Source organism: Bos taurus, chromosome 7, assembly GCF_002263795.3.
Source record: "Bos taurus isolate L1 Dominette 01449 registration number 42190680 breed Hereford chromosome 7, ARS-UCD2.0, whole genome shotgun sequence".
Classification (NCBI taxonomy): Eukaryota; Metazoa; Chordata; class Mammalia; order Artiodactyla; family Bovidae; genus Bos; species Bos taurus.
In genome coordinates this window covers 40190508-40199903 of record NC_037334.1, presented here as the reverse complement: position 1 = coordinate 40199903, position 9396 = coordinate 40190508, and the positions used below count along the sequence as shown (strand labels likewise).

The window sequence follows — 9396 nt, the reverse complement described above, 5'->3', positions numbered from 1 at the left end:
TTACTGAGAGGTACAATTATGGACTTAATTTTTAAAGATTTTTCAAACAGGTGAAAAATTGCCCTAAATCATTTATTGAATATTCTTTACTCACAGAAATTAAACTATGGTATTTTAATCCAATTTAAAATTTTCACACATACGTGCCTGATCCCGCACTTCTTTTTTGTTACTTTTGTCAATTGTCCTGTTACTTCACCAGTATCAGACTTTATATATTCTGATAATTAAAAAGGCAGTTTCACTTTTTACTCTGGTCTGTAAAACATTGCTTTACTCTTGAAAATTTTTTGGTTCTTCGTCCAGTAAGATGTCCAGATCTATTAAGCATCTACAACATGTTGTGAATGAATGTTGGTTATCACTTGATCGATTTCCATGACAAATGTTGTTGGTTATCATCTCAATATTATATTTATGTATTTTAAAAAGTATATGCTGCTGCTGCTAAGTCGCTTCAGTTGTGTTTGACTCTGTGCGACCCCAGAGACGGCAGCCCACCAGGCTCCCCTGTCCCTGGGATTCTCCAGGCAAGAATACTGGAGTGGGTTGCCCTTTCCTTCTCCATAAAAAGTATATATTGTCTCACAAAGAGTAAAATTTAAGAGGTAAAAATCATATACCATAAAGATTCTTTTCCTAACTTGTGGGCATGCCAAGTTGCTTCAGTCACATCAGACTCTACAACCTGTGGACTGTAGCCCACCAGGCTTCTCTAACCGTGGGATTCTCCAGGCAAGAATACTGAAGTGGTTTGCTGTGCCTGCTTCCAGGGGATCTTCCCAACCCAGGGATTGAACCTGCATCTCTTATAGTCTCTTGCGTTGGCAGGCAGGTTCTTTACCACTAGTGCCACCTGGGAAGCCCCTAACTTAGGTCTCAGCAATCTTCTTCTCATTCTTTCCTCTGAGGTAAGCAGCATTACTAGCTCTTCTGTTTAATTCCAGAGATTTTACACTAAGTTTATAGATATAAATATATACAGACACATACTCATTTCTTTTTTAATATGTATCAGTAAAATGTAATATTATGTTGTATTCCATGATATATGATGTATAATATAGAATAATTATATGATTATAAAACATAAAGCATAATTTCTATAGGTATATATAACATATAATTATGGCATGTGATTATATAGTATGTAATATAGCTCATAAACTGCTCTGTCATGTACCTTTTTCACAGAACAATATTATTTGGGGAGAATTCTATATAAACACATAAAAAGCAAACTCATTTTGCTTCTTTTTTACAGTTTATTATTCCATTGTTTATTCAATTTTTCCTATATTGATAGAAATTTAGATCTTTTGTGATCTTTCTTCCACTATAAACAAATCTACACCAAATCCTGTTGTCAACACAACATTTCATATATGTGTAAATGTTTTTGTAAGATGAATTCTTATAAGTAGAACTGTGTAGTCTGAGGTGTATTTAAAAAGTTTTTTTAAGGTTCCATCTTCTACATACTTTTTTTCCTATAAATTCTTATTCATGTTTCATATTTACCTTCCTATATCTCATCTAATGTTGATTATAAAAATTTTAATCCCCACTTGTTCACTTTCTCCATTTCACAAATGGGGCAAATGATAATTTTAAGTAGTTATGAGGATTAAATATGATTATAGAGTGCTCATCATTGTGCTTGGCACATGAGAAATGATCAAGTAATATCAGTAATATTTCTGTGCTACAAGACACTGCTTATGCTGTCATCTTCAACCTTTACTATTACTTCAAAGATAGCTGTTATCCCAATTTAAGATAAGAAAATTGAGATTCATAACGGTCATAAAAATGCTCAGTTCACACAGTTGTTAATGTCTTTGCTGCTTTAGGTCTTTTCTGGAGAAAAAGAAATCCTTTAGTGAGGCCTGCCCAGAACTCTATAGGAGAAGCATCTGTGGATTGGAGTACAGACCAATCCTAGCAGAAGTAGAGCAATGTTTACTTTAATAATAATGGTTAAGACAGGCTTCTCAATTGTGTGCAGAAAGATTTAAAAGTAAAGGCAACAGAAGTATCCTGCATTTCTGTTAGGATATTTTTTCTTTTATTCTAAATCAAATAACGTTTAAAGAGGGCAACATATTGGAAAAATTTGCAATGATTTCATATTATGGCACTGAACACAAACCTCCTGCTTCCAGATCCCAGTCCTCTCTATGGCACATCCCTCTGAAGGAACAATGGCTTTCTTGGGAAACCAGACTCTCATCTCCCACTTCATCCTCCTGGGCCTCTTCACACACTCACCACTGCACCTCCTCCTCTTCTCCATCATCATGGCCATGTTTCTGGTGGCCCTCTCTGGCAATGGGCTCATGATCCTCCTCATCAACACTGACTCCCGTCTCCACAGCCCCATGTACTTCTTCCTCAGCTGGCTGTCACTCATGGACCTCATGCTCATCTCCACCATTGTACCACGGATGGCCATCGACTATCTCCTGGGCCATGGTTCCATCTCCTTCACAGGCTGTGGGCTCCAGATCCTCTTCTTCCTCACCCTCCTGGGGGATGAGTGCTTCCTGCTGGCTTTCATGGCCTATGATCGCTATGTGGCCATCAGCAACCCACTGAGGTACTCGGTGGTCATGAGCCGCCATGTCTGCTGGCTCATGGTGGCAGGGTCTTGGCTCTTTGGCCTGGTGGACGGGCTGATCCAGGCTGTCTTTACACTACGATTCCCTTACTGTGGCTCCCAAGAGATTGACCACTTCTTCTGCGAGGTCCCTGCAGTGCTCAAGCTGGCCTGTGCTGACACCTCCCTCTATGAGACTATGATCTATGTGTGCTGTGTCCTCATGCTGCTCCTGCCCTTCTCTGTCATCTCTGCCTCATATCTGAGGATCCTGATAACTGTGCTCCACATGCGTTCTGCTGAAGGTCGGCAGAAGGCCTTTGCTACCTGTTCCTCTCACATGGCAGCTGTGTCTCTCTTCTACGGGGCTGCCATGATCACCTACATGCGGCCTCAGGCCTATCATTCCTCCAAGCAGGACAAGGCGGTCTCTGCCTTCTATACCATGATTACCCCTATGCTCAACCCACTTATCTACAGCCTGAGGAACAAGGAAGTGGCTGGTGCTCTCAAGAAACTTCTGGGGAGGTGTTCTTGTGGTGTTGGGCAGAACTAGGTTGGTTTTAGCACCTGGAGATGTGCTCTGGGGCCAGGAAATCTGACCCAACCAACTGTAGTTTCATTGGAAGAGATATGAATGTGCCATACTAAAAATAAAAGTCATTCTCTGATTAAGGTTAGTCAAATTTAGACATCAACTCAATCTATCATGTTCATGGTGAGTGTGACAATTTGGACAAAAAGTTGGGCTGACAGAGTTATAAGAATAGAAGACACACATCCTCCATTCCATGGTTGTTGAAAGAGTTGACAGGTGGAAGCTTTCAGCTGTGTTCTTCTCAAGCAATTGCCCATAGCTCAGAAGAGACATCTTGCCCTAGGCCTTGCTTCTCCTTGGGATAGTGGAGGATGCCTGGAGAGGTCAATGGAGGATTACAAAGGCTTGACTACCTTGCCTCAGTTTGACTCTGATGGCCCATCCAACTCCAGAGCTCCCCAGAGTTCCCCAACTCCAGTGCACTACACATAGGCATCATAGACCACTTCTCTCTGTATCCAGTTTTGCTTCCTTAGCTAACTTTCCATTTTATAGGTCTTCATACTGAGAAGATTCTCCAATAAAGTTTCTGCATGCAAAGTCTATCTCACTTTGCTTCTGGGAAACTTGATTTGTGATGCATTTAAACTCAGCAATGACAGTAACTTAGAGTTTGCTGAATAGGTCACTTGCTTCTTGGAAGAAAAGCTATGACAAACTTAGACAGTGTATTAAAAATCAGAGACATCACTTTGCTGACAAAAGTCCATATATTTAAAGCTATGGTTTTTCCAGTAATCATGTACAGATGAGAAAGTAGGACCATAAAGAAGGATGAAAGCTATCAGAGAAATGCAAATCAAAACCACAATGAGGTACCATTTCATGCCAGTAAGAATGGCTGCTATCCAAAAGTCTATAAGCCATAAATGCTGGAGAGGGTGTGGAGAAAAGGGAACCCTCTTACACTGTTGAAGGGAATGCAAACTAGTACAGCCACTATGGAGAACAGTGTGGAGATTCCTTAAAAGACTGGAAATAGAACTGCCTTATGACCCAGCAATCCCACTACTGGGCATACACACTGAGGAAACCAGAAGGGAAAGAGACACGTGTACCCCAATGTTCATCGCAGCTCTGTTTATAATAGCCAGGACATGGAAGCAACCTAGATGTCCATCAGCAGATGAATGGATAAGAAAGCTGTGGTACATATACACAATGCAGTATTACTCAGCCATTAAAAAGAATACATTTGAATCAGTTCTAATGAGGTGGATGAAACTGGAGCCGATTATATAGAGTGAAGTAAGCCAGAAAGAAAAACACCAATACAGTATACTAATGCATATATATGGAATTTAGAAAGATGGTAACAATAAACCTGTATGCGAGACAGCAAAAGAGACACAGATGTATAGAACAGTCTTTTGGACTCTGTGGGAGAGGGCGAGGGTGGGATGATTTGGGAGAATGGCACTGAAACATGTATAATATCATATATGAAACGAATCGCCACTCCAGGTTCAATGCATGATACAGGATGCTTGGGGCTGATGCACTGGAATGACCCAGAGGGATGGTACGGGGAGGGATGTGGGAGGGGGGTTCAGGATGGGGAACACATGTATACCCGTGGCAGATTCATGTTGATGTATGGCAAAACCAATACAATATTGTAAAGTAATTAGCCTCCAATTAAAATAAATAAATTTATATTAAAAAAAAAAACACCTGAAAAAATCAAAAGAATCATCAACAATACCATGAAAGAAAAATAAAAAGAGACACAACAACCAAAATTTATGGAATGCAACAAAAGGAATTCTAAGAGGAAAGTTCATAGCAATAAATGTCTACATTTAAAAGAAAACAGGAAAAATCACATATAAACAATCTCACTTTATAACTCAAGTAAGTAGAAAAAGAACAAATGAGCCAAAAATACAATATACTGAAGAAAATATAATGAATAGAGCTGAAATAAATTATATAGAGTTAAAAAGACAATAGAAAAACAATGACACCAAGAACTGGTTCTATAAACAGACAAACTAAATGGAAAAACCTTTACCTAGACACACCAATGTAAAAACAGAATGCTCAAATAAAGTCTGAAAGGAAACAAACACAGTACTATGACACTACAGAAATATGGAGTACCAGAAAGTGTGAACAATTATAAACAAATTGATTTGACAACCCAGAGAAACTGAATAAATTTCCAGAAACATATAATCAAGGCTAAAACATGAAAAAAAGAAAATCTGAATAGACTCATTATTAGTAAGGAGATTGAATCAATATAATATCACTATAATCAAAATCTCTGAGCAAAAGCAGTCTGGAACCAAACATTCAAAAAAGAATTAATACCAAACCTTCTCAAACTCTTCCAAAAAACAAAAGAGGAGGGGACACTTTCAATTTACTTATAAGATCAGTGTCACCCTGCTACCAAAACCAGGCAAAGATGCCACAAGAAAAGAAAATGGCATGCCAATAGCCCTAATAAATAAATATAGATGAAAAAAATACTTAACAAAGTATTTCAAATTGAATGGAACAATACACTTAAAAGATCATATGCAATGATCAACTGAGATTTATTCTAGGGTTGCACAGATTGTGCCACATCTACAAGTAAATCAAGGTAATATGTCATCTTAATAAAATGAAGAATAAAATCAATGATTATCTTAATAGATTCAGAAAATTGTTTACAAGATAATATTTTGAACCAAGAAAACAAAGATGTAAAAGGTAGTGTCTTCAATAAACACTGTTGGGGAGACTTCCCTGGCAGTCCAGTGGTTAATACTCGCCTATTCAAATGAAGGGAGTGCAGGTTCCATCTCTTGTTGGGGAACTGAGATCCCACATGCCATGTGGCATGACCAAAAAGTAAAAAAAAAAAAAAAAAAATGTCGTGGGAATAATTGGAAAACCACATGTAATAGTATGAACCTGAACCATTATCTTACAACATACACAAAAATTACCTCAAAGTAGATTAAAGAGTTAAATGGGAGATGTGAAAGCACAAGACTCCTAGAATAAAACATGGCGAAGCAGATCCTTGACATTAGTCTTGGAAATCACTTTTTGAATGTGACACTAAAAACAAAGAATAGCAAGAATAAATAAGTGGGACTCCATCAAGCTAAAAACATTTTGCACAGCAAGAAAAACCATAAACAAATAGAAAAAACAGTCTAATGAATGGGAGGGATATCTTCAAATTACATATTAGATAGGGGATTAATAACCAAATTATATAAAGAATTCATATAACTCAATAGCAGTAAATCCCAAAGAGACCATTTAAAATATGGGCAAAAGGATATGAAGAGATATTTTTCCAGAGAAGACATAGAGATGGCAACCAGCACATGAAAAGGTTCTCAATATTTCTAATCACCAAATTAAATCACAATGCAAATTGAAATCACAATGAGCTATCACCTCACACCCATTGGTATGGTTGTTAAAAAAGAAGCAAGAAATACCAAGTGTTGGCAATGATGTGGAGAAAAGGGAACCCTCATGTACTGTTGGTGGAAATGTAGAGGATGCAGCCACTATGAAAACAGTAACGGAGTTCCTCAAAAAATTAAAAGTGGAATGACATTATGATCCACCAATTCAACTTCTGAGTATTTATCCAAGGAAAATGAAAACACTAACTCAAAAAGATATCTACACACCTTCTTCACTGCAACATTATTTATAATGGCCAAGATGTGCAAACAGCCTGAGTTTACCAATGGATGACTGGATAAAGCAAATATGATATGTATATATACATATATATGTACACATGTTATTTGTATATATAGCGCTGAAGAATTGATGCTTTTGAACTGTGGTGTTGGAGAAGACTCTTGAGAGTCCCTTGGACTGCAAGGAGATCCAACCAGTCCATTCTGAAGGTGATCAGCCCTGGGATTTCTTTGGAAGGAATGATGCTAAAGCTGAAACTCCAGTACTTTGGCCACCTCATGCGAAGAGTTGACTCATTGGAAAAGACTCTGATGCTGGGAGGGATTGGGGGCAGGAGGAGAAGGGGACGACAGAGGATGAGATGGCTGGATGGCATCACTGACTCGATGGACGTGAGTCTGAGTGAACTCCGGGAGTTGGTGATGGACAGGGAGGCCTGGCGTGCTGCGATTCATGGGGTTGCAAAGAGTTGGACACGACTGAGTGACTGATCTGATCTGATCTGATGTTATAAAATTGGTATTAATGTCATTCCACACTGGTTGAATGTCATTACATATATATGTAAATAACATTCCATGTTATTTAAATATTTACACATATATACATATAACGGAATGTTATACCTATGTAAATAACACGAAATGTTATTCAGCCAGAAGAAAGATGAAGATTTTGTTATTTGTGACAACATGGATGAACCTTGAGGACATTACACTAAATGAAATGAGTCAGACAGAGAATGACAAATACTTGATGATCTCATTTATATGTGGAATCTAAAAAAAGAGAAAAAATATAGTCACAGATAAAGTGTAGAGACTGGTTGTTGCCAGAGGCGATTCGGAAAGGTTGGCAAAATGTTTCAAGAGGGTCAAAATGTACAACCTATAAAATAAATATATCTTTGGGATGTAATGTACAGCATGGTTAATAATGACTATAGTTAATAGTATTTTATGGCATATTTGAAATTTCTAAGAGAGTAGATCTTAAAGTTCACATCAGAAGAGAAAAATTGAAATTATGTATGGTAACCCATGTTAACTATACTTATTGTGGTGATTGTTTTGCAATAAACACAAATATTAAATCATTATGTTGTACATCTGAAAGTAATATAATGTGATATGTCAAGTATGCCTCAATAAAAAAATGAATACCCCAAACACACCAAAACAAGTCCTAAACTTTAGGCATATCATATTCAAACTGAAAGAAACTGAAAGAAAATCAAAGATAAACAGATAATGAGATTGAGACTTCATTATTGAAGAAAAAGGCAAAAGAAAAAAGGAAAATGGAGGCATCAATATTCATACCATTCCTATAGCTTTGATCATCAATTTTCTCCCACAAAGACATAAGTGACATCAGAGTAGGACTATTTTGGAGTTTCATGTGGGACTTGACACCTGGAAATCACTTGATACATTCATGTCCATCTAATTGTCTATAGATATACAAAGATGTCCCCAGACATCTTTACAGTTTATTGTTGTTGTTGTTTAGTTGCCAAGTCATGTCCAACTCTTTTGTGACCCCATGGATGCCACCAGGCTCTTCTGTTCATGAGATTTCCCAGGCAAGAATCCTGGAGTGGGTTTCCATTTCCTTCTCCAGGGGATCTTCCTGACCCAGGAATCCAAGCCATGACTCCTGCATTGGCAGGTGGGTTTCTTACCGCTGAGCCACCAGGGAAGCCCTTCCAACTTACAGTAGTGAGATTTAAAATGGTTCAACTTTACGATGGTATGAAAGTAATATGCCTTCAGTAGAAACTGTTCAAACTTTGAATTTTGTAATTTTCCCAGGATAATGATCAGTTCAGTTCAGTTCAGTCTCTCAGTCGTGTTCGACTATTTGCGACTCATGGACTGCAGCATGCAAGGCCTTCCTGTACATCACCAACTCCCAGAGTCTACACAAATTCATGTCCATTGAGTCGGTGATGCCATCCCACCATCTCATCCTCCGTTGTCCCCTTCTCTTCCCGCCTTCAATCTTTCCCAGCATCAGGGACTTTTAAAATGAGTCAGTTCTTCGCATCAGGTGGCCAAAGTATTGGAGTTTCAGCTTCAGCATCAGTCTTCCCAATGAATATTCAGGACTGATTTCCTTTAGGATGGACTGGTTGGACCTCCTTGCAGTCCAAGGGACTCCCAAGAGTCTTCTCCAACAGTTCAAAAGCAGTTCAAAAGCATCAATTCTCCAGCACTCAGCTTTCCTTATAGTCCAACTCTCACATCCATACATGACTACTGGAAAAACCATAGCTTTGACTAGATGGACTTTTGTTGGCAAAGTAATGTTTCTGCTTTTTAATATGCTGTCTAGGTCGGTTATAACTTTCCTTCCAAGGAGTAAGTGTCTTTTAATTTCATGGCTGCACTCACATTCTGCAGTGATTTTTGCAAAATAAAGTCTGTCACTGTTTCTTTCCATTGCTTCCCCATTTATTTTCCATGAAGTTATGGGACGAGATGCCATGATCTTAGTTTTCTGAATGTTGAGTTTTAAGCCAACTTTTTCACTC

General features: G+C 38.2%; 1 protein-coding gene across 1 annotated transcript; it reads left to right on the top strand.

The window, feature by feature from the left end:
• Positions 1-2008: 2008 nt before the first annotated feature.
• On the top strand, positions 2009-7815 carry OR2T26 (olfactory receptor family 2 subfamily T member 26). Its single transcript, XM_002689044.3, has 2 exons — positions 2009-3127; positions 7697-7815. Exons 1-2 carry the CDS (start codon positions 2181-2183, stop codon positions 7752-7754), a joined length of 1005 nt encoding a protein of 334 aa, XP_002689090.3. The 5' UTR covers positions 2009-2180; the 3' UTR covers positions 7755-7815.
• Positions 7816-9396: the final 1581 nt, after the last annotated feature.